This window comes from Ictidomys tridecemlineatus, chromosome 4, assembly GCF_052094955.1.
Source record: "Ictidomys tridecemlineatus isolate mIctTri1 chromosome 4, mIctTri1.hap1, whole genome shotgun sequence".
In the NCBI taxonomy this organism is placed as follows: domain Eukaryota; kingdom Metazoa; phylum Chordata; class Mammalia; order Rodentia; family Sciuridae; genus Ictidomys; species Ictidomys tridecemlineatus.
The window spans coordinates 17,845,992-17,873,065 of NC_135480.1; the positions used below are offsets into that span (position 1 = coordinate 17,845,992).

At 35.9% G+C, this 27,074-nt stretch overlaps 1 protein-coding gene and 1 pseudogene across 1 annotated transcript; one reads left to right on the forward strand and one right to left on the reverse strand.

Annotated features, from left to right (window-relative positions):
• Positions 1-8,378: 8,378 nt before the first annotated feature.
• On the forward strand, positions 8,379-9,290 carry LOC101963822 (olfactory receptor 4C11). Its single transcript, XM_005329942.2, has one exon. The coding sequence runs from the start codon at positions 8,379-8,381 to the stop codon at positions 9,288-9,290; it is 912 nt and encodes a 303-aa protein (XP_005329999.2).
• Positions 9,291-10,611: 1,321 nt separating this feature from the next.
• Positions 10,612-11,500, reverse strand: LOC101964119 (large ribosomal subunit protein uL18 pseudogene; annotated as a pseudogene).
• Positions 11,501-27,074: the final 15,574 nt, after the last annotated feature.

The window sequence follows — 27,074 nt, forward strand, 5'->3', positions numbered from 1 at the left end:
ATAGGCACACACAGGCTTTGGAACAGACCTTGTCCAGCTGAATCTTAAGATGAGAGAGACCACAGCACTGTTTGAATCTTGGTTATACTGTCATGAAAGACCCCTGACAGATCCAGGTAAGTCGTGCTCAAACTCCTGACCTATAGAAACTGAAAAAATAAATGTGAGTTATTTTAAGCTACTAAATTTGTGGTCATTTTTTGCACAATATTAAGTAACTAACACTGTGAGCAGTTAGTCCTGTTCTCCAATTGAATTTTCCCTGGAAAGTATTAAACACGTGTTCTGTCTTCTAATGTGGGCCCTTTTTATCTGGTTACAGTGAGCAAGAGCATGAGAAATTGTTCACAATTGGGCTATTTATTTATTTATTTTCCCATCCCTCCTTAATCCCTATTAATCCCCTTCCTGTACTCCAATGATACAATGAGGTATTTATTTAAAAGAACTGATTGTAACTGTCCAATTCTGAAGACCAGAGTTATTTTATAATAGTGTAACAAGAATGAATCTCTGAATTCTGAAGATTAAGCAATGTCTTATATTGCCTTAACTTTTCTTTCCATATATCCTTTTTGAAGAGTTTTAAACTCTAACATTTTGAATTCTCATTGTTAATACAAATCCATGTTCTTAAGGGAAAATTAATTTAAAATGTCACAGAAGGAATGCCATCTCTGCATGCGAAAGACCATATCAGTAATCCACGAACCCTCCGAGGAGTAGTTATTATATAAAGAAGAAAAAGGCCTCATGTATATTTTTGAGTTCTATAAATACTTAGAGTAAGGATAAACTTCTACTAAAGAGACATACAATGATATCATGCTTTAAAAAATAAGAAGTTGAGCTGGTGTTGTAGCTCAGTGGTAGAGTGCTTGTCTCACATGCATGAGGCCCTGGGTTCAATCCTCAGCACCACATAAAGATAAATAAATAAAATTAAAGATAATGTGTCCATCTATAACTAAATTTTTTTAAATAGGAAATTATTCTTTTTATGTAACAATCCCATGTAAATAGTCCAACTTGGCAAAGCATTTCCTCTTCTTAATTTACAGATCCAGATATCTCTCAGTCTGTTGCTTGATCACCTGTGAAGCTGTAACTTCACTTTGAAAATGTGATCATTGCTGGAACCACTAACATTTCCTGGGAGCTCATTAAAAATGCAGAATCCCAAGCTTCAGCTTTGAACTGATGAGAAGTATTTGAGTTTAACCTGAAGTGTTTCAGGTATACGTTGCAGATTAAGAAGCACTGCCACAGAGCACTGCATTTGTGACACCATCTGTCCAGAAGGGAAGATAAATCCAAGAACACACATCCAACATTTTAGATATCAGCCTGGAAGTTACACGTATCTCTTCTGCTTATATCCAATTGACAAAACCTCAGCCACAGAGCTACCCCTACGTGTAAAGCAGGGCTGGTGAATGTAGACTCTCCTTTGGTGGCCATGAATGCTGGTACTCTTCTGTTACTGCAAAGGGAAACATTTTATTTTAGTGGACAGTCAGTCATAGGCACCTGGCACCAGGAGCATCCAATTTCTGTTCAAAAATCAAATTCAATTTGGTTGAAACATTACTTTTAAGTGTCATTCTAGGAAGTATTGAAAAAAATCCCATATTCATGGTTAACATTCTAGTGGATAATGCTTTTTGTAAAAGCCTAATAGCAAGTCCAGAAATGTTATGAGTTCCCAGGATTTGAAGAAATTACATTAATATTTCTCCAACAAGAGAGAAATGTTAATTACACTATCATTTTAAGAGAATATTTTAAATTCATGTTTTAAGTCTCCTACAGAACTACAGATTCCTGCTTTTAAAACAATAGCTCTCATTCCTTAAGAGCCCTTTTCATTATAACTCCTAGATCTCAGGTCAGCAATGGACAGAATCCCCTAACTTTTCAATCTCTTTGTGAACATTTGCTTTCTTGCCTCCCTGGTTCTCCTGGCCTTCTGACTCTCCTTAAGTGAGGGATGTTTTCTCTCCACAGGTCTCATGCCAACATCTTAGAGGTGAGATTTTGTGATTGCTTTTAATCACCACTTCTAGCTCACACCTCTTCTCTAGTTACTTTTTCATCTCACTCTGCTTATCCCAAACTCCACTCTCCCTTAGAAAAGTCATCAAGTGCTTCTAGGGCCATCGTCCCTTGAAGGTGCTGGTCTCTGCTCACCTTCGCTCAACATGATCCTGCTATGTATCATGGTGATTTTAATATCACAGAGAAGATCCTTCCCATGTATTGGCTCCTAAGTTGACCAATTGATCATGTTCCTTTCAAGAATCTTGTCCTTTGATCTACCTCAGTTCCTTACTTTCAGAGTCATAACCAAGACCTTGACATAACCATCAAATTCCATACCCATTAATTTTCAACCACATCTCAGTCATTTTCTGCTCCTTTGTACTAGTGCCTCTAATTGTATTCTTTAAGCTCATCACAACACACAAGTCATTGTTGCTACCACTGCCAACTTTTCATGTTTCTGCCTGAGTGACCTTGAATGGTCATTTTCTGTCCCAGTTATTCCCCTTACAGATGTCTGCATACTTTGCTTCCTTCTTTTGGTTGATAAAACAAATGTGTTTTCCTAATTATGAATATTTTATCTTAAAATAAATGCAAATTCTCCAGGTTTGGTGGCACACACCTGAAATTCCAGTGGCTAGGGATGCTGAGGCAGGAGGATTGCAAGTTTTGAACCAGCCTCAACAACAATGAGGCAATAAGTAACTCAGTGAGACTCTGTCTCTAAATAAAATACAAAAAAAGTTTGGGAATATGGCTCATGGTTAAGTGCTCCTGAGTTCAATCCCTGGTAACAAAAAAGAAAAAATGCAAATTCATCCTGTTTCTCCTATTTTATTATTTATTTCAATTATTTTGTTATGTATTTACATAACACATCACCATAGATCATCATTTACACAATTTATTTATTATGTTTATTATGTAGAAAATAGAATATAATTTATAAAAAAAGTAGGGATTTCTTTCTTTCTTTCTTTCTTTTTTTCTTTTTTAATCTTCACTATTAAATTCCCAGTCCCTAAAATAGTGCCTGGCACACCGTAAATGGTTGACAAGTACTTGTTAAATTGTTAATAATATTATATATGAGTGAGCTTTTGCAATTGGTAGAGAAATAACTTGTGGCTTAGTTTGAACAACTAGAAAATCTACACACAATGGGTAAGATCACCTGTATGGGGTACTGGCAACCTGCTAAGGAAAGCAAAACTGGAGGGAAAGGCTCTAGAGAGACAACACTTTCAATAAAGTGAGTTTAATTCTGCAACAAAAAACAAGTGAGTTCTTTTACCCTTGGGAGCAGTTGCTGATTCTGGGCCTAAACAAAAGGTGAAGAATCTGGGATTTGCACTGGTGTAGGGCGACTTCCAGAGGAAAGGTATGGGACAGGGACTCTAGGAGCTTGGGGAGGGAATTTGGAGAGACTGAAATTTTCTTGCCTCCCATTGGGTCCAGGTTTTAGGGCAGTCACTGTTCTCTGGTTCTGTCTCCTGAGAAGAGTAAAGTTCCAGGGACATATTTTCTCCAATGATGAAAAGATCCAATATTTCCAGATGAAATAGTATCTCAAGCTCGGTTGCAATCTAAAAAGGGACACAGTGAACTACTTTATTTGCAGAGTGTGACATCAGGATAAGAATAGGTTTGTACACAAATCATTTGCAGTCAGTTTGCATTGATGCTAATAACACTAAGTGTCCTGATGGAGAGGATACTAGTGTTGGCTATTTTATCTATCGTCTCCCTTTATTAATGCTTTCTTTTAGAGGGAGTGAGGTGCAAAATAGTGTGATGAGAGGAGGAGAGGGAAGCAAGACTCTTCAGTGAAATCCTAGGAGAAAATATTCTTTATCTTTACCATGCTTCTTTGCTTATCCTTGCATATAGGATTTCCCCTATCGCATCCTCTGAAAATTCTTTCTTTAATTATTGTTCACAGTACCTTTTTCCCCCTTTGGATTGACTCCTCATATCCTTTGCTTAACTTTCTATCCCTTCCTCACTATTATTTTTCAAGTGCACGTTCAAAATGCTGATTTTTGAAGATTGAGTCCATTGGAAAGGACATATCCAGAGTATATGGGTGGTTTCCTTCATTTCCTGTGTATGGTTTTGGGGGTTTATTTTGGCTCCACCTGGATGGTTGAAGTATGATACTTTGCATGGAAATGGCAATGCAGTATTAAGGACAGATTCCATGGAGCACAAAGTCTTGGATTCTGGATCCGGATTTTCTCTGCCTGAAAATTTTGCTCAATTCTATCTCTAGCATAGACCAAAGTACACTCAGCACAACGAGACATCTCATCTTACAAGATATCACATAAAATGAACAAAGGATATTGAGGTTAAAAAATACCAAAGTGTATATTTAGGAAATATACATCTCAATTCACACACACACACACACACACACACACACACACACACACACACACACAGATGGGAATGGAGAATGGAGGTTAGAGCAGAGGAAATGTCATCTGACTGTAAGGTATGGAATATTCAGGGAATGAGGCTATTTAGGTTTATACATGTAGGTCAGAAAGTGTCAGGTGTGCCTGGATCTTAAATGAGCAGAACACTGGGAGGACAAGTGGACAGTAAGATGGGAGCACTGGGAAAGGGTATTGAAAGCCAAGGTGAGTATATCAACCATTGCACTGGAAACTATAGTAATGCTTTTATTTGTATTTTTCAATCATTGCATTTCTAAAGTGCCCACTCTTTCTTTCCAAGTAATAGAGAGGAAGCTAAAAGAGAAAGAGATGGGTGAAATGAGGAGAGGAAGGAATACCAAATTTGGGTCCTTCTTCCCATTTAGAGACATAGAATAGGATCTCAATGAATTCCTGGAAGATCTACTTAAAGGATTCTAGAATTGGCCATTGATAATATTGACATGCATGTAGTCTAGGACTAAAATTCTAGAATATAATAATTCTTTCAATGGAAACTTTTATGTTATCCAAAGCTTGATATTATTTTTATTCCACTAAATTATGTGAAACATTTTATTTAGAATTTAATAAGTGCTAAATATTGTACAAAAGGAATTGTGTTCTATGTTTTGGAAGCATAAAAATTGTTCTGTTAAAGCTGAAGAGGATGTTTAATGTTGTTATTCTTCACAGGCAATGGTTGAAAGTGGGCACCTCTGATCTGCCTCTAGGAAAGCAATCAAAAAATCTTAAGCCTCTGGCATGTTGTATTTGAAATGCCTTCGGGCTGTCTTTAGATTATGGGGACCATGGTAAATAAACTTGTATTTTGCCCTGAGTTTCTAAATGCAGGGAATAGAAAACCAGATGTCTTCAGTGGACCTCTAGCATCTTGAAGGAGGTAGAGACTTTAGGACAGATGAGCTCTATGTTGCAATTGTACAAACTTTAGCAATAACAACTAATGGTTGAATCCAGGTAAATTACTTGGAGTAACTTTTATTCTTAAGTGATAAATTCATCTTACAAAAATCTGTTCTTACATATTTTATGGCTCCAAGTTTTATACTTTGCCAATGAAAAGATGTCCAAACATTACAATCTGGCTTTCAGGGTACTTTGCTGGGGAAAAAGTTACTTTTCCAAACTTTTCTGTGATATATTTGGAGTCACACTAACTAGAAATTCTACATTGACCTATTTTCTATAGGAAGCATTTTCCTTCTCATTTCCATTAAAATGTGGCTTCATTTCTCTCATCCTAAATGTTCTCTCTCCTTTGATTTTTGTATCTTTGGATCCAAACTCTTTTTACAACTAAAGCCTGATTTTATGTTCTCTCTCTCATCCAAGGCCTGGTACATTAAAAATATGAAGTACTTTTATTCATTTCATTTTTTATATTTATTAAAGATATTTGGAACAGTCATTGCTACCTTCTGACCACAGTGAGAAAACAGATATGATCCCTTATATAGGCATAATTTCAGACACTCAACAAAAGAACTTCATGGTTTTTTAAAATATTTAATTTTTAGTTATAGTTGAACACAATACCTTTATTTCCGTTATTTTTATGTGGTGCTGAGGGTAGATCCCAGGGCCTTGCAGGTGCTAGGTGAGTGCTCTACCGCTGAGCCACAACTCCAGCCCCAACAAATTCATGTTTTTAAACTGTTGTACAGCTATATTGTGAGTAAATGAACAGTTGGGATTGCTTATGGACATTGGGCAATATATCCTGGAAAACCAGGAGTAATGGTCATAATGAGACTACTCCAATGGAACATAGTCCATAGCACATCTCCTGTATGGTGGCAGAAGCTATCTAAGCAATGCTAAAAGGTGGATTATCCTATTATGTATGTTTTACATGTCTATATCAAGGGATTTTCTAAGTGTGTCACATCACTGTTGGGCAGTGGCTGGGGCTTCAAATTAGGCAGTGTGGATTCAGATCAAGCAGGCCACCAAACTAAAACACATCTAATTCTGGTTTTCAATGGTTTCATCTCAGAGAATCAGGTTGGGAATTTGATTTTCTTCAATGAAAGTTACAGATCATGTTCTTCCATAATTTTAAATTCTATACTAATGAATCCATTCTATAGGAGTTCGTATTCTCTAAAGATGGTTTGTACTGTTTTAAAAATCAATCAAATACAGTCACCCAAAATTAATGATCCTATCCATATTTGTCTTAAAGCTCAGATAAGTTGTTAAAAGAGTGACTATTTTTTCTGATAATTTCTCAGTATTTGAAGCAAAATAGAATTATGAAATAATAGTAGAAAATAAATATAATTTTTAAAATGTTTATAAACACTGGAATAATTAAGATTGAAAAAATCAACAGATTGAATAAAAAGAAAGCAAAGTCACAGAAAAAAAGAAATATACATAGAAGAAAAGCCAAACCTTGTTTTTCATCTAAAAATATAGTGATGATTTGGGGAGATCAATATGCATCCTACTAAAATACCAAGTTTGCTCATATACCAAAAATGATATATGATGAGAAGGGCAGTATTTTCAGGAAAAAATCTACAAAAAAATGTAACCATGGTTGATAATATGTGAATATGATAAGATTAAATTTTATAAACATCATATAATTTATCCTAAAAGACAATTTTGGCCTAATAATAAAGTAACATCACAACTTTTCTTTTGTAAATGCCTCAATTTTTCTAGAAAAATTATTAAGACTGATATACTGGTCATACTTGTATATGGGGAAAAAATAGAGAGATAAACATATACAACAATGTCTATAGTACTTCAAGATTTACTTATAGGTAATAAGGGTGATTATTTCTAGAGATTAGAAAAGCAGACTCAAATAATCTAAAGAGCAGTCTTAATTTTTCTCTTATATTATGAATATTACATCATGATCATGAATTATTCAATAACAATTATACAGTTAATAATGGCACACAAAATATTGAAAATAATTTTGAATAGTTGTTAATAACATTGGTAACCTCTTAAATTTGAGTAATAATATTGCACTTGGGAAATCATTCTAAAGTTAATTATAGAATCATTATGAGAGTAAAACTTGGAAATGTCATAAATATCTCAATGAGCAAATGATCAAATACATGTAAAGATTGATATGCTATACCACAATTAAATTAGCAATTAAACTATGAAAAATAAATCAAGATGGGTTATTAAACAATTATAAGTCTAAATAATAATATAAAATGGCATGATATTATTTCAATCATATAAACTATACATATAGAGTGAGAGATCACAGACACCAAAATGAGTGAACTAAACTGAGAGCATTCTTATCAAGTGGGATTTTTCAACAATATTAATGACTAGTTGTATTGGAATAGTGTTGTTGATTTTTTTTCAAATGTCACAATATAGAGATAAAGTGCATTAATACAATATATATATATATGTGTGTGTGTGTGTGTGTGTGTGTGTGTGTGTGTGTGTGTGTGATTATGTGTGCAGATGTGTAGGCATAGCACTATTAAGTTCTTCTGAGAGCTCAGAAATCATAGAGCAACTGCTTACAATTCATTTTTATGCACAAGAACTAGGTTTCTAAGAATTTAAGTGACTTACCCAAGGAAAGAATAAGTTCTGCAATTGTCAGTCTAGGTAAGAATAAAATATTTGAAGGATATATATACTTTATTCCACAAAACTAAAAGCTTTGTTTCAATCCAGTGGGTTTCTGAGTCAACAGATAAATGTTACAGAGATCTGGGCATCAGCTTACAAAGAGATATAGGCCATTGCAGATAGCACAATATTAAACAGAAGTAAGAATTCAGAAGTAAGACCACAGTCTCCTCAAGATGTAATTTCTTTCTTCTGTAGATTAAACATTTGTCAACTGCATGCTGCACTGACAGGGTGATGCATAACGGCAGCGTGACTGAATTCATTTTATTTGGCCTGACACAAGACCCTGGCAAGCAGAAGGCAATATTTGGGATCTTCTTGATTCTTTACCTCATGACCCTGTTGGGGAACTTTCTCATTGTGGTGACCATTAAAACAAGTCAGACCCTTGGGAGTCCCATGTACTATTTCCTCTTCTACCTATCTTTTGCAGATGCTTGCTTCTCTACAACCACAGCCCCCCGACTGATTGTGGATGCCCTTTCTCAGAAGAAGACCATTTCCTACAATGAGTGCATGACTCAAGTTTTTGCAGCCCATTTCTTTGGCTGCATGGAGATATTTGTGCTCATCCTCATGGCCTTTGATCGCTATGTGGCCATTTGTAAGCCCCTGCACTACTCAACCATCATGAGCCAGCGGGTCTGTCATGCACTAGTGATTCTGGCCTGGGTGGGATCTTGCATGCATTCTTCAGCACAGATTTCTCTGGCTTTGAGATTGCCCTTCTGTGGCCCCAATGTGATTGATCACTATTTCTGTGATATGCAACCTTTGTTGAAACTTGCCTGCATGGACACATATGTCATCAATCTACTCATAGTGTTTAATAGTGGGGCCATATGCATGGTGAGTTTCACAGTCTTATTTATCTCCTATATTGTCATCCTGTACTCTCTGAGAAACCACAGTGCAGAAGGAAGGCGGAAAGCTCTTTCCACATGCACCTCCCACTTTATTGTTGTAGTCATATTTTTTGGTCCATGTATATTTATATACACTCGTCCACCAACCACATTTCCAGTGGACAAGATGGTGGCTGCATTTTATACAATTGGAACACCTTTACTGAATCCTTTGATCTATACACTAAGGAATGCAGAAGTGAAAAATGCCATGAAAAAATTATGGTGTAGCAAAGTATGACTTAAAATGACAAATATTATGTGTATTTTAATGCATACATCCTCTCAGTTTAGTTTTTGTTGCATGGCCTGAAAAGATGGTTTAGTGTTTCCTAACTTTGGATTTTAGTTTTATGGGGAATGTTTAACACCACTATTTTCCTTTGAAAATAATTCTATCTATACATAGAATGTACGCTAACCACTCCCCACTTCATAATTTCACAGACACTTGAGCTATCAGTACCTGAACTTATGAGTTTACTTATACTGGCACCAAGTAATACCTGGGATTGATACAGGTTAATAGAAGAAAGCGTTATGTACTTTGTTATGTGCATGAGCTGCATCCACCAAACACAAAATGTCACAACACTGTACCAACAATTCCAAATACTTATTTACAGAAGAGGCAGAGTAAGTATCAACATTCAAAAAGGATATCATCAAAGCTGTCAGAGCTATTCACAAGTGACACATTTGTTTACACTCATTTCAGATGAGTACTCACAATTCTCCTTATTTTGTGGCTTATGATTTTTTTTTAAAGCATTGGAATTTCATTCTATGGAGTTTAATGTGTAATTGGATCTTATGTAAGCAAGGCATAATGGAAATAAAAATTTGATTCTTGTCTCTTCTTACTTTTTCAAACTCACTTCAGTGGAGAGATTTTTTTTTTTAATCTGCCTGAATGAAAACTCACAAAACTTTCTTCTTACTATTTTCTTCTCATTGTTGTATAACACAGAACCCAATTTCCCCTCAATGTGAGGCAAGGCCAAAAAGTAAAATCCCCAGTGCATGACATTAACCAAACTGTCAAAAATCCCTCCACTCTTCACCATCAGCTGAAGTCAGGGAGCCTAAAGCAGAAAAGTCAGACAGCACAGTCTGGGGGACAAGGAAGAAAAATCCTACTTGACTTTGTATCTTAACAAACTGGCTCACTGTCTCTGAAACTGACAGATATTGAAAGACTTATATTTTTCTTCCCTTTGGGACCTTTTCACAAGCTTCTTCAAGATTATCTCTGACTTTTCTAATTGTAGAATCCTTGATGTAGGAGGAAAATGTCCATTTCTTAGGATCATCAGCGATGTCTCTTCTGCTCTTCAAACAGCCAGTGGCTATCTTCAAAATGCTCTGCCCCTCCAAGTGACCCTACTGGAATGGTGACCTTACTGAAAGTCCTCATTACACCTCCCCTTAGCCATACCTTGGGAGATGTCCAAATTGCAGTGTTTTTCTTCTTGTATTTTTTTTCGGGGGGGGGGGTGTTGTTAAATAAGTTTATTATCTTTATCTGAAAAAAATACAGAAAAAAAAAAAGCTTGTTTGGTTTAGCTCCCAGTAGCCTGTTCCTGAGCTCTGAGGAAGCTTGCCTTCTTTTGAGCTACAAATGTAATTTTTCTTCTGGGCAAGGGACATTTTAGGACAGTTCCACTTCTTCTTTTAAACTTCTTTTGGGCTTCGTCTCATAGACTAGATTCTCTCTCATATAGCAGAATGAGCTTTCTTACACATCTCCATCATGCTGGGGGTAACATTGTTCTTTATATACTGAGAGAATTGTTTCTTGTAAGCATCTTCATCTTCTTCCATTAGATAACACATATAATCTGCAAAGTTCTGGCTCAGAATGTACTTCTGATGTATTTGAGTATTGAACTCCCGCCTTTCAGAATCGTAACCAGGGAATCATTTGGTACTATGAGGGATAGACAAGCCCCCATCCACATCTCCCTTCAGGGCACTAAAAACTTTATTGCCAGTTGTAGTTCTATCAAGGCCTGCATGAAAATAGCAGGTGAAGGCACCAAGTTGACCATTAATGTTTTCCACATTATATTCATCTCCAGTCACCTCCACTGGCCTCCATAGATCTGGTCCATGCCAAACTTATTGAGAAGCCTGCAGCCTGCAGCAGGCTAGTTCAATATGCTGCAGCATAATTTGTTAGGCTAACTTTCACACCATATTTCAGAAGTTCATGTGCATATGCTGCCTAGGCTATCAAATCCCCTTCTATATGGGCATAAACTATCTAGAAAATGACATCTCTGTTAGTTAAACAAATTATCCTTCTATATTTTGTGTATTGTACTTATTTTTGTCCTGGATCAACAAGCATTTCAGAGCATGGGAATCAGTTTTGCCCTCTCCTCTTCTAAATTTCACTTGTTATTTCTTAAAGTAGCCCTTATTCTTGACAACTTTAATAAGCCCCATCCTGCAAAACAGAGTCCACAGTTCCATGCAAACCTCCAGCTTTCATTTCTTAAAGACTGATATCTTTAATTAAAAAAAAATTCAGAATAGTGCAAATATAAATCAACCAAAATTTGATCTATCTCATGTTACAACTCAAGCATAAACTCTGGTTCATAATGCTAAGTCATTTATTTGGAGAATAATTGTTCCTTGTAGATAATGTCCACAAGTATTAAAGGCAAATCATTGGTATGGTTTAATGCCAATCAATATGTATGTACTCAGCCAATTAATATAATTAATCCAATTAATAATTGCCATATTTTTTGAAGGTAATTTTCTATGGTATAATTTTATTCAACAACTGAAGTCTATGTATTAAGGATTTCACCAAATAATAAAGATAATTCTGAGAGATTAGTTTTCACAGCCATTTAAAAGTGAAGCACGTTTGAAGATTCTCAGGTCATCTGCAGTACAACCTAAGATCTTATGACACACATGATTCGTTCACATGAAGTAACCTTATTCAGAGAGTCCATGAACTCCGTGAAATTATTGAAACATCTTGCTCCTAACTGTGGAAACAAGCTCCTTGGGATATAAATGGGGGAAGAGTCACCCAATTATGTGATCCTAGTTAAATTTGTAGAATTAGAGTTTCTACAGTTTTCATACAGAGGTTTAAAGTAGAAGACTTAAGAACCTATGAGCCTCATAAAGAGGTAACCTTTCTGGTTTACCAAGGGATTTACATTGTCTCTAATTAAGAACAACCACTAAAGAGGTAGCCAAGTGGGGGGTTTACAGATCACTTCGGGATTCAAAAAATCCTGTTTGGTTATTCTCCTCCTTTCTTTCCTTCCTTCTCTCCTCTTTTTTTTTTTTTAATTTTTAAATTTAAGCTTATCAACACAGTAGCACACTGTGTATCTCTCACTCTCCAGGTCTCACCCGTATAGATCTCTTCCTCTTCCTCCCCCTATAGCTAGCAGTTCAGTGAAAATGGAATAGAGTTGGCTACTCTCTACACCTGTTCCACCTGTAGGCCATGAACAACAGAATCTCAGGCACTACCTAAACCTGTTACAGAGGAAGGGCAAGTAGTCATCTCTGTACCCAGCCTGCCTGGGCAGTCCCTAAGAATAGATCCCCTCCACCATCCTGGACCCTGAGTTTCTATTCCTCCTCTACTCGGTTCTGTGTGACTATAGCAAGGAATCCTTAGGTCTTGAGTCAAGAGCCAGGAGCAGGTACTTTTAATGATGATTTTAGAATTAGAATTTGATTAGTGTTTTTAAAGATGTGGGTGCCCTGTGATACCCTAGTGGTGGAGGGAACTTCAGTGTTCTTATGCAAAATGTACAAATATCATGCAGATTAAGTCAGTTGGTTCAAATGCCAGGAGAACACTAGCTAGTAAAGGAGAAGGAACCAGACTCTTTTGACACCAACTAGTTAATTCCTTCCCTTATAAGATGAAGGTCTTGAGTTTCAGAGTGACATCCTTAAAGGGAGTTGGACTTATGTTCTCTCACTTGAACTATGTAATGTTGGAAGAGTTAATCACCTTTTGGAACTCTAGACTACTTATGTGCCTATATCTATATCTGTACCTCTGTATAAACATAACTAAAAGGCCTATTTAAGCTAGAGCCTGCTCAAAAAAAAATTATATTTCTTTCCCTTCTTCCATCTCATTTAATGATTTGAAAAGGTCACTGGATATTCTAGGTTATAGGATTAGCAAAGATTCTCTGGATCAGATTGCAAAGTTTAGACATTCTAAGGGTTGGTGGTGCTTCACCTCTTACCACTTTAGTGATGGGAATGAAAGTAAAAAATGTTTCTAAACAATAAAACAGACATGAGGGAGTCTGGCAAAATAATTCTCACTAACTATTAGACTGTAACATAGATAATGAAGTCCTCCTATGAAATCTCTGTACCTCTCTTTAATCTCTTTTTCGCCTTTGCATTCGCTTAGTTTTTTTCAAATAGATGATCTATTGGAAACACTGCTAGGGAGCAGGTGTACTTACTCTGTGCCAGGAGTAGAACACATTCCCCCCAGCCATAGGCAGCATATCAATAGCCTCAAGTCTCCTTTGAGTCATCCTGCCTTCCCTTCCAAACCTTTACAAACTCTCATTGCACTAAAGTCCTTAAAAGCCTCTCTTCTTTCTTTCCTTCCCTCCTTTCTTCATTAGTAATCTGGGTAAAGTACTAAGGACCAGCAAGAATCCCCAAAGCAAAACAGCAGGGCAGGAACAACTTTTGCATTTGAACAAACTCTTCCATGCCTGACTTTTGAACACAGAGGTCTGTCAATGTCAAGGGCGTTGGCTGCAGATGGGAGCCAACCCATCTGGAGCTGGAGAGGAGATGGGAGGCTAAACCTCAGGGGATCTGAGCTCAATCTCCACTTCTAAGAATCCTGCTACTGCTTTCCACTTAGCAGGAGATTCCAGTCCACTTTAGCCCCTTCTCCTAAAATAAAGGTCAATAAAGCAGGAGGGACATACCTCACCCCTGCTGTGAGGGAAGTTCTAATAGAAGGAGGCAGAGGTGGGAGGCAGAGGGGAACTCTGCTCTAGGACAGGAAGAACAGCCTTCAGGGCCAAGGCTGAGTCTGAAACCACAAACATTAAGCAGATTATGGATAGGAATCAAGGAACCAAAGGCTTTATTTTACCTAAAGGCATGAGAGTCACCAGGGAAGCCAGGTAGTTCCTGGTGTTATGATGAGCTCTGTCCTCACAGCAGATCAATGCAGGACATTCATCTCTTTATACAGAAAGCCTGTGATCAGAGTTACATCGCCAATTTCTGTGCTAGGCCCTATGTAAAACATATATAGATAAATGTGGCCTGTGGCCTCAAAGAGCCAACAGCTTAGTAGGTCACTGGAGATACAGAAAAAACTTTGAAATATTATTTTATATATAAATCTATATTAAATGTATAGAGAAGAAGAAGTGTGGTGGGGGCAGGGGGAGCAAGGGAACAAAACCAGATTATTATAACGCAGTGTCTTAAAGTCAAAGTTAAAGGTAGGAAAACAGCAGGATAACATGATCATTGGATAGGATTAGATAATCTAGCCAGATATCAGGGGAAGCTTGCTGGAGAAGATGGACTCTAGGAGCCCTTAGAACAGTACCTGGCATACAGTGCTCTCTCAAATGTTTTTTGAATCAGCATTTGTTAGTTAGCTTTCCATTGCTATGACAAAATACCTGAGAAAATCAAAATTAGGAAAGATTTATTTGGCTTACAATTTTAGAGGTTTCAGTCCATGGCCACATGGCTCTGCTGCTTTGAGCCTGTGGCAGCACAGTACATTATGGTAGGAGCATGTGCTCATAGAAAAAAATAAAGAGAGGGACAAGGGGCCAAGGTCTCAATATCCCTTTCCAGGTTGATATCTCTAATTTCCTAATCTCCTTTGACCATGCCTTTCTTTCTGAAGGTCTGCCACCTCCCATAGTGCCACAAGCTGGTGACCAAGTCATTAATACACTGACCTTCAGGAAACAATCAAGATTCAAATTCTAACAGCATATTCCAGCAACTCAAAGAAAAATATGAGTCAGTCCTTTAGGAGAGTGAGGGAATAAATCGACTATGGGCCTAGAGTGTGATGCTTGGGAAGCTTCTAGAGTTCACTCTGAGATCCAGGTCATTAATTTAAAGTGAGATCCTGGAAGAAGCACAAGTTGATAAAACCTTCGCACAATCCATTATCGTTTTCTGAGGACAAGGGGAAATCTATGAAATCTTCTGTGATTAGGTTAAAAAAAACTTTATTAGTTGGAAGGAGCAGTGACCAGGCTGACTGTTTGCCTTTTGCGCCACCCTGTGGGCAAATCACATCATGGCAAGTTGATGAGGTGGTAGAGCTGCAGAACCCAGCAGGGAATGGGGCATGTGTCTATTCCTGTAACTATTCATGAAATCGAATTGGTCTCAAGGCTAATCTGTACCTGAACCTTCATCATCACATTGGAATAGCTTTGGTGTCCACAGCTGTGACAATTTTCACATGTAAAAAATTATATATATATATCATCATCATCATCATCTCTTAAAAATAGCTTTTCCTTTTTCTTTGTCTCCTTGTTTTTCTCTGGAAGATCCGAACACTGTTGGTCTTTGGTCAGGAGGTCTGCAGATGATCTATTTTTCACTATTTCCATGTGGATTTTAAAACATCTTAAATTTGGAGGCAATCTAGGTATGGGAATCTGTTGCTGCTCTGGGAATAGACTTGAATATCATTTGTTCTTAGTTTTACCCAAAATATTTGTTTCTAGCTGTTTTTACAAGTAGTAGAAATCTACTGAATCTTCTCTGTCATTCCAAATGTGGGTCCAGTTAGTTTTCATGGAGCAGATTGCTGGAGTCAATTACACTCTGGGACCCCAGCAGGCCCATTAGCTTCTGCTCTGTGAGGGACAGTTTCTAGTCTCAGAGAACAGAATAGTTACCTAAGCCGATAGAGATCTGCCAAAGCAAAATTCTATAGAATGATGCTAATCCTTAAAACCAGCTACCTTTTTATTTCTGATGTTTCTTTTTGATAGATTTCTGATATTTCTCATATCCCATGAAGCCTTAAAATTTACAACAAAGTCAGTTTTTTAGCTTATTTATTATATTTACACATCCATTTACTGCTGGTGTCTTTTATTCCATCCAGTAGATTCAGTTTTTCTTCTGGAATGATTTTTCTCCTCACTAAAGGAACTTGTTGATATTTTTTTTGTGGCAAAATCTGGTATTGATACATTCCTGGACCTTTGCATATGGCAAAGTCTTTTTACTTCACCTTTGTTTTGAAAGATATTTTTGCTGTTAACGATAGGTTTATGATTTTTAGTACTTTTAAAAAATATTTACTTTCCTCATTTGAGATATACAACAGGATGCTTTGTTAATCATTGTAAAATGGTTAGTATAATCAAGCAAATTTACATCCATCATTTCACGTAATTATGCCTCCTCTTTTTTATCAAAAACATCTAAAATTTTTTCTCTTTACAAAACTCCTGAATATAAAGAGATATTATAAAATCTGGTCCTCATGTCACAGTAGCTCTCTGGACTTGTTCTTCTTACATCTCTGCAACTTTGTGTACTTTCTCCTTCAGGGCCCCATTTCCTCCAGGCATATTCGCACACCTGGTACATTTTATTCTCTATCTTTGTACATTCAACAGTTTTTCCTCTTAATTTCCGCACATGAGATCATGTAGTAGTAGTAATAGTAGTAGTAGTAGTAGTAGTAGTAGAGTGTGTGTGTGTGTGTGTGTGTGTGTGTGTGTGTGTGATATGTTGTTCCACTGTACTCTCATGTATGTGTTTTTTTCTGGTAAGAAGTCTGCTTAATTCATATCTTTCTTCCTTGGTATATATGGTGTCTTTATTTTTTAATGCTTTTCAAATTTTGTCTTTATCATCACGTTTGACCAATTTATTTCACTATCTCTTTTAGTGTAGTTCTCATTATTGGTCTTTTTTTTTTTTGCCTGGGATTTGTTAGATTCTTGGATACATAGATTGATAGTTGTCATCAAACTTGGGATAAAAAAAATTAGCCATTCTTTCTCTTTTTGTTTTCAGGTATCCAAGATATGAAACTTTATTCTTCTATCATTCAACTTAACTTCTATATTGAATCTGTCCCATCCACCAAAACTTTAATCTTAGGTAATTTGATGTCCCCTCTCTTTCTCCTAGATTATGTCAAAGTTTTTATTTATTGGTTCTTTTCAGTTACATAGGACAATATAATCCATTTTGAACATGAATACATCTGATTCTAGTTTGGACCTGTTCCTGTAGACGTGCATGATGGCAGGATTCACTGTGTTGTTTTCAAAAGTTCTTTATGGCTGAGAAATACTCTATTGTGTACATCTACCACCTTTCCTTTATCCATTCATCTGTTGAAGGACATCTAGGTTGGTTCCATAGCTTAGCTATTTTGAATTGAGCTGCTATAAACATGAGATTTCATCTCTAGTTAAAATGACAATTATCAAGAATACAAGTAGCCATTGTTTTTTTTAATATATTTTTTTATCCCTTCTCTCATCCTATTCTTGAAAACTCCACTACTCATGTGTTAGAATATTTAAAGTTTTCCCACAGCCTTCTCTTCTAACCTCTTTGTTCTTCAGTTTAGAGGGTTTCTACTGCTGTCTTCATGGTCACCATTTTTTTTTTTTCTGCTGCAGTGATCAACCTTTGCAGTGTCCGATTGTCTCTCTGTTTTTCATCTCAGTTGTATTTTTACTCTTTAGTATTTCAACTTTAGTCCATTTTGCATTTTCTGTATCCCCACATACCATCCTCAGTGAAAATGCAAATATTCAACATAGTTATCACCACCCCTTTAATGTTCCTGTTTGCCAGTTCTATAATCTTATCATCATTGTTTGGTTTGCTTGGTTGATTTTTAGATTGCATATTCTTGCTTCTTTACATAAGGTTAGTTTCTTTAAGATCTCAGGTCTGATGAATTTTGCCCTGTTTGCTTGCTGGAGAGTTTTCAAATCCCTATAAATGTTCTTAAGCTCTGTTAAGCAGCGCTAGAGCAGTATTTATTTTAGGGTTACTTATTTTCTTGCAGCTAGGCAGGCATGTCTCAGTGCTCCACCTGCTTCACTGTGAGTTATGAGGTTTTCTATCCTGGTGCGTTGGAAACCCAGGCCGGTCCAGGTCCTTTGTGAGCTCCAGCATTGTTCCATTTCATGTCATTAATCCTGCCTTGTGTTCAAAGACATCAACACCCAACTCTCCACAAGTCAACTTATGCATTAAAATTTCTCCAGTAAAATGACCAAACATATGCTTTTTAACTAGATAAAATTTTTCAAAATGAAAAATATATTTGCAAAACATGATCAAGCAACTTTGGACAAAAAAAAAATTGGACAGGTCTTTCTGTTATATTTTTAAAAAAAGATACAATGATTACCAACATATGATATTAGCTCTTCGATGATAGACATAACAGTCAAACTGAACACAAACCACTAAAACAGAAAAAGCAGGTATTGTATTTAGGAATAAAGTTCAGATGATATCTCAAATTGCTGTAAGAATATATTATTCAAAAAGTTCGTTGGAATGGTGTATTGTTATCCAGAAAAATATTCTTCATACCATGGCAAATAAAAAAATAGATACAAATATAAACGGAAAATTTGTACAAATGTAGTAGAGGAGATCATTGCAAATTCAGTTTACAACCTTGCGGTAGAGAAGGTTTCACTAATGGTAACTCAGTGACTTCTGGGAGTGAGTGTTTCATTACAGGAAAGGGAAAGTTAAGGACTGAGGACAGATGCAAAGAAAAAAAAACATAGCAAAGTGAAAATTTCTTTAAATTTTGATGAAAGGAAGGACCTCTGCTTTATATTTTGGCACTTTCTTTTCATCATAGGGGTTTTTATAAGACATGAAGAATCATGTTAGTATTCCTCATGTTTGTAGAGGAGCTCAGCCTCCTATGATCCAATGTGTTTACTAATTTCACTCTTCAGAGGTAACTTTTCCTTCTTGAAACTTTAGGATAGAATGTATCATATTTTAGGATGGGTTGCAAAGTGGAGATGCAGAAGTGGGCATTTGTGCCAGCTGCTGGTCCCAGCAGGGGTTCCAATAATTTTATTGAGTTTAAAAGTGAAAGAAAATGTTTTTTTTTAAATATTTTTAATCAAGGAAATAATAGTGGCTAGAATAAATAAAAATATTTATATAAATTTTATTTGTAGCAGTTATAAAAATCAACAAAATTGATCCTTAATATTTTTTTTTTTAATTCACTTGGGTTGAGAAATCCTTCAAGCACAATTTGGAAGTTCCCATCTTTGGGAAGTGATGAATTTTAAAAACAGAATATCCACTCTTTCATCTAAAAATATCAACAACAAGAAAATACTCAAAGTATATATTAAAAAATACATGGTGAATTGTATTTTTTTTTAGTAAATTCAACAAAATAAATAATACGACGACTCTGAAGACAAAATGGTTTTGGTTTACGCCTACATAACCAGTCGAATTTATTTCCTTTGACAGCTTGGATAATGAAGGACTATCCATCCAGAGTCCTCTTCAGACTGACAGTGTATTTTACTATATGTTCCTACGACCTAACGAGGGACACTGATCCTGTGTTAAGAGAGTAAGTGTCCACACTATATGCTCCACAGACTGACTCCAGACACACTGTGTTGGGTCACCATATACCTTTGATATTACAGTTATCTCCCTATGTACTCAGGCGTGCAAGCACCTATCCCAGCTGCTACACAGCAAGAACAGAAAAAAAAAAAAGTCTTTATGACTTTTCATTTCAAAATTGCTGAAAAGCCTAGAACAATTTATATTGCAGCATCCTCTGCTGCAAAATAATCCAAAGAGATAACTTTGAAAATGTTACTGTGTAAGAACTGGTACTTCAAGCATCCACAAATCCCAGGGATGAAGAGCTTATTTTCTAGCTTCCCAGTGACTGTGCATTTTTATGTTGATCCAGTGCATGGTTTGGATATGGTTTGAGTTTGTCCCTCAAAGGTGCATCTGCTAAAAACTAGGTCCTCACTGTGGAAGTATTGGAAGGTGGTGAAGCCTTGAAGAGATAATGCCTGGAGCAAGGTAATTAGGTTATGGTGATGCCACCATTACAAAGTATAATGCTGATCTTGAAGAGTGAGTTAGATCACGTGAGAATGAGTTATTAGGAAGAGAACAAGCCTGATACATGAATCTTTTTATTTTCTTGTTTCATTACATAATCTCTTCTGCATAGGCTTCTGCCATTGTGATGCTATCTGTCATAAGGCCCTTACCAAAGGCCCAAGAAATAAAGCCACCCAATCTTGGACTTTTGGCTTCCAAAAATAGAAGCTAAATAAACCTCTTTATTGTATAAAATACTTAGTATCAGGTATGTTGTTATAGCATCAAGTATCATATTTCTTTTTTTTAGAGAGAGAGAGAGAGAGAATTTTTTTAATATTTATTTTTTAGTTCTAGGTGGACACAACATCTCTATTTTAATTTTATGTGGTGTTGAGGATCGAACCCAGTGCCCTGTGCATGTCAGGTGAGCGCACTACTGTTTGAGCTACATCCCCAGCCCCAAGTATCATATTTTAAACTTTTCTTTCTCCTCTTCATCTTCCCTGTTCTATTCTGAAAACATTTCTTCAACATTTCATTAGAATAATTTTTCTAGATTCCTTCTGATGGTCAGCATTCTTTATATATGTTCAAACCAAGAAAAAAAATTGGGATATTATTCCAATTTAAAAAATCTGTAAACTTTAGGGGATTGGTGTGTGTGACATTTGAGTATATGTGCATGCTCTTTGTCTCTCCACTTTGCATTACTTTGATGAAATATCTGAGATAATTAACTTAAAATGAAAGTTTTGTTTTGGAGGTTACAGTCAATATTTTCTTGGTTCTGTTGCTTTGGGCCTGTGGTGACATGGTAAGTCATGGTGGGAACATGTGCTGGAGGAGGTCTGATCATTTTGTGGCATCTGGAAAGCACAAGGAAAGAAAGAGAGAGAGGAATGTGTTTAAGTCCCAACACTCCATTGAAGGGTGCATCTACATTGACCTAATTTATTTCCACAAGGCTCCTCCTCCTAAAAGTTCCAGCACCTCCCAATAATGCCACAGACTTGCCAGCAAATCTTAAAACCTGACTTTGAGGGAGTCACCAGCTCCAACTTGCAGCACACTCAGAGATACAACAGAACTATGCAAGCCTTACTAGATAATCTCATTAGTTTATTACAGAAAGATAAAACAGGCTTCCATTCTGTAGCAATCGGTGTAAAGTTAAAAAAAAAAAAGTGGGGGGAGGGGAGAAAAGACTGCACAATTTTATTTTGTGTGTGAGACTGTTAATATTTGGTGATGGACCATCAGTTGTGGCTGTGGCTATCCTATCCTGCCTAGTTTTGCATTGCAAGAAAGAGGTTCATGTTGTAACTATTCACATTATAAGAGTGTCCCTTTGGTTAGTATTTTATATTCAAAAGAAAATTGAAGCAGAGAAAATAAGACAAAAAGGGAAATATTCTCTGTAAGTTACATCTTGAATATTTGAGAGTGAGTATTGCCAATGAATCTTATATCCAGGACTAGTAATAATTGTGACATTATGCACTTTGGATACGATGCTGACCTATATAGTTGTCTTACTGCCGAGCAGAGATAACAATAATAACTCTCATGTAGGCATTTATCTCTTTGGCCTGTTAAATATTGAGGTCAAAGTGATTCATTGGAAAAAACAGTTGAACTTCTACTTCAGAACATCCCTATTTAAAATCCTTCATCGAATACTTAAATTTGAGAAAAAAAAATGTTTACTTGTTACAAAGGTGCTCTCTGAGGTCATGTATATAAACAATGGAAAATCTCAAGGGACATGTAAGTCTTAAGTGAGGATAAAGGTGTGAGAAAATAAAAGTCATCTCAAGAAGACACTCTTGAAAAGGCAGAGAATTGACATGAATTTATGGTCAGGGAGAATGGAAAGCAATGTCCTAGTAACAGTTCTTGAAGAGACCAGACACTGGAGGCAGAAACGTCGTGCTAGATATCACTGATGTAATGACTTCAGAGAATCTTTTCCTGGGTTGAGAGAATTGGAGTCTGCTAGTAGGAACCATTTTCAGTAGTTCTGTAGTCCGATTCAGCTCCAAAACGTCTTGCCAAAAACTGTTGGCTGCTAGAAGTTATCACTGGGGAATTGATAAACAACAATGCCCATTAGTGTAGAAATGGTTCTGGCAGAAAATATTCTGAATAATTAGAGCATTGCATCAGCCTTGGAGACCAAGGGACTGTGTTGGAAGGAGCTATTGACCACAGCTTTCCATGTCCCTCAGGGAATGCTCCTTTCCCTTCCCAGCTTCTCAAGCCAGCAACCACAGCTGGAGTTTCAAGGGATCTGTAAGCAGGTCTGATCTAAAGAATGGATCATTGTCATGCCCTCAGAATAGCTCATATCCTTAAATTACACCCTAGAGGAACACTTGACATATGCCTGCAGGCCTCTGTATATCAGCAAATTAATCATTTGGTCTTTTAAATTATGAAACAGGATGAAGATAAATCTTTGAATACCACTTTGAATATTCACTTTAAGTAATTTCTTATGAGCAAAAATATCTGCATACTGAGTCCTCCATTAGAAGGTAGCAGGTAAGACTCAAGGTTCTGAAAGTTTATCTAATTTTTTTTAGGTGTATAACAAATCAATAAAAGAATAAAGACAATACATCTCATTATCATTTTCCAAATGGGAGATATAATTCTACTTGGCTAGACTTTTGATTCTAAGTTTTGCTCAGGAAAGAAAGAACACTAAGGTCTCAAATGATATTCTAATATTTTTCATTGTTACGTTTCATTGTATGGAAGGAGTGGAAGGAAATTTCTTATAAATGTGCATGTAAGTAATAGAATAATTATAAACCCTAAGTCTAACTTTCTAGGTATATTTCAGTGTATTTAAAAGATAAATGTAAGTCTTTATGACACAAATAAAGGACATCAGTTTATTTTAGTGTTCAAATATTTTCTGCTGAATATAAGACAGAACAAACAACATTTAGAAACTGACATTAGAAATAAAAGCTTAAGTTTTGGGGGATTACTGCTTTGTCCATATATCTAACTAAAACAACAAAATATAGAGGATTCTTCATATTAATCCTCTTCTCATGGTGCAGATGTTACTAAATCGTTTCACAAATATTCTCTCTTTCTTTCTCTCTCTCTCTCTCTCTCCCCCCCCCTCATTTAGTACATAGATTACATTTCATAAATTGTGGAAATAGTATATTATCTTGGAAAGCTGAATATTGGTATATCCTGCAAGCCATCAATTGCATTCCTAAGAGATGTTTAAAATGTTTGTAATTGCAGTTTGTAGTTAAATATTCACTGACAAGATACTGGATAAACACTTGCTGTCATGATCACACAATGGCATGAGGCACTACCAAGAAAATGATTCTAGAACTACATTCTACAATTACATTCAACAATACAGAGGTTCTGATACAGAATCTTACAACTTAATCTTGAGTGAAAAAAAAATCCCCTAATTCTGCATACTGCATGTTCAATTACTTAATATTTGAAGTTAGGTAAAATTCAAAAGATATAAATATATGGTAATTTGTTGTGAGAATTAATATTATGCATTAAAAATCATGGTATTGGTTCCTTTTAGGATGAAGTCGGAACAGGATAGAAAAAGGACTAAATGCAGATCTAATTGGTAATATTTTAATTTTTAGGATAGGTAGCTAAGTTTACAAATGTTCTTTATATTATTTAAATACATGTACAAAAATCAACAATATCAAATAAGTAAAATAATGCTGTTAAAATAGTTTGAAAATGACTGATATTTACAGACAGATAAAAGTTGGCACTGTTTCTTCTGATGGTTTGTTGCTCTGCTTCCTCATGAGGTTTCATATGTGATCAGCTCTTTCTGCTCATGGTAAGAGTATAGGCAGAAGTTCTGGTCTGTCCTCTCAGAAACTCTATTAATGAGGGAAAACAGAATGACTTTTTGACTTTTCTCCATAACAAACCAAATATTGAGATTGCTTCTCCTTTGCTACTAGATTTACCGACTTGGGAAAATGTTTTCTGATTGAGTCATTAGGAGTCATATTCCCACCCTTTGAAGATAATATGATCCTAACCTATATAGTGAGTATGAAAAAATTATGGTTTCTTAGTGGAAAGTCAGCTTTCATCCATTGAAGAAGAAACTGGACTTCTATTAGAGGTAAACCATCAGGAACCACCAGTGAGAGAGTTTGTCTTTACCCATCTCTGTGAAGCAGACTGATTGCATCTACAAAAGTGTTCAGATATTTGAATCCATCTTCCTTATTGATTCTGCATTTCCTCACTACAACATGAAAAATATCACACTTTACTATGGGGACAACCTAACTCTTTCAATATCCCATTTTATGTTACCCAGTGCTGTTCATTTTGCTTCTAAGTCAAAAATCTGAAAGGGATTTCAAGGGCAATATTTGTGGTGTCTCCCAAAAATGAGCTCATTTCATTGTGCTGCTTTCGAAATTAGTATTCTTAGTGCCATTTGGAGTCAGAAGAGTTTATTTCATTTACCATTACAAAAGTAGTTTTTCTGAAGAAGTAATTGTAAATTATCAGTAAATGTGTTTTAGTTTGGTGTATTGGTTTTATTGATTCCTTCACTGACTAAACAATTGGTTAATTTCCTACTGTAAGTTATAGTTTATAAATGCATACTATGGTAAATTTGGTGCTGGAAATAATAAGTATTTATAGTTTACAGAATTTCTGAAGAATTTGAGGAATAAAATAAGAATTCTTTCCTAATTTCTAACCATTATACAGCACTGTCCTGCTTTAACGTTTGCTAGCCATTGGTCAACTTCAGTCAGGACTTGCATGTGTGTTTCAGACACTAGAACTTATGTGGTATTATGCAGAAAATTCCTGTACTCCTTCCTGAGAATCTAGTTCTCTAGCTTCCATGTGGCTTCACTTTCATGGTCTTATCATAACTCTTGAGCTCCTTCAGGGATTCTTTTAAATGTTGGCATAACACTTTGTTTCATTGTTGACTCACTCTGCTGATCTCTGTTTTCTTTGAGTGACCTCATTTAATCTCCTAGTATAAAATATCATGAACATGGTAAAGTTTAGACAAATGTGCTGAGGGAAGGGTATATCATGTCACTTCACATCCTTAAATGATAAAGGCTTTGAGAGTTTAAAATAATGAAATAAAAAAGGAGTGTTCAAGAACAATCAAAAAACATATATCATGATTTAAAAAGGAGTGTTCAAAAGAACAATTAAATAACGTATATCATTTGTACATATATCCTGTGCAAATAATAGTTTCCAAATCTATTTTTTCCAGTATTGACTTTAAATTCACACTTTTAACAATATTGAAAATATTGAACCGCCTGCTAAACATTTTCACTTGTGTATCTTGTGGCTAGCTGAATTTCAACCTGCCCTTGCAGCCTTACTATTAATTCTAAGTTCCTCAGCCTGAGATACCACTATTCAGCCAGAAAGAGCCTTATCATCATTGCCATCTAGAACTCTCTGGTTGTCAAGTTATTCTGGTAGAAGCAAAATGTGAGTTTAAGAGGCAAAAATACAGATTAAAACAGTAGCAGAGCTGTCAGTACTGAATTCATTAACATGTGATCTGAGGGACCTGCTTATCGTCAGTGAATTTTAGTTGCTCTTACATGAAATGTTATTGTTAATATCTACCCCATGGGATATTTATATAAATTAAAAAATGTAATTTATGTCAAAAACACTAACGTATTTTATAAAAGGTAAAATTATCTCAATTGGATTTATTCCTTAAATGCTTTTTTCTTTACTAACAGGAGTTAATAAAATGAATGAAATAAATTTTTTTAAAAATATGAGATTCAGTGCTAACTTGGCATATATATTAATACTCAGGCCATGGGTTATATATAAGTCTAAGAATCCATGGAAGGATGTGTTTGCAGCTTAGGGAATAGAACCTCTGATTTAGGGCACCACCTGGCTTTCCTTTGTTGGTTGAAACTTTGCCAATATGCTCCAAGTGTGTTACAGGATCTAGAACAGATGGTTTCCTGACACAGCCAATGGTAACTTAGGGCGCTTGGGGGAGAAGACATATTTCTTGGTGAGCCAATTTCTCTTTTGCCAATAGCACTATTTTGTCATCTTCCCATGCTCCATCACCCTCTCCTCCACACACTTTCCATTCTTCTTCTTTCCCTGGTGCCTTTGATATGCTTGAGGCACCTCATATCCTTCTTTCCATCTGGTTATTGGGTATGAGGAGGATGGAATTGATTTTCTTAACAGGCTAACTAGAGAAAAGTTAATTTATGATAGCATCTAAGATGCTTTTAATCATCAAAATAAGAGAAACTTTAAGGAATAATGTTTTTAAGATGGTATATTACATTATTATGGGTTAATGATTCCCTCTGGAATGCAGAAAGAACTTTTGTTTTTTAAATTTTTTTAGTATTCTGTGTAAAGGTTGCTTTCAAAAGGGGATGGACAGATGTAGAAATCCTCTAACTGGTAAGTAATACATTATTTCTACTTTCTGAGTTGTTAGTACATGTTAATTTAACACAGTTTTAATGCATTTTCATAGTCTTGTAATCATATAATTCACACATGAGTAAGACAGGCAAGAAAAAAGAATAACCTAAACTTTTAAAGGTCTACTATTAATGAAGGAAGTGACCTAAATGAAATACAATCATTAGGATAAAAATCATCCTTTGAACTCAACAAATACTTTGTAGGCACCAAGTAGATTAAGAATATCATTATTGTATGGGAAGAGAAGTATGTATTCCATGTGCTAAAATGTATCATAACTTCCTGCTTCCTGAGATGGCAGAGCTTACAAAATTGCCCAGATGCTTTTTCATGTAAGGCAACTGGGCAAGATAACTCCTCAATTAGCACTATGGGCACCAGAATCTTGGAA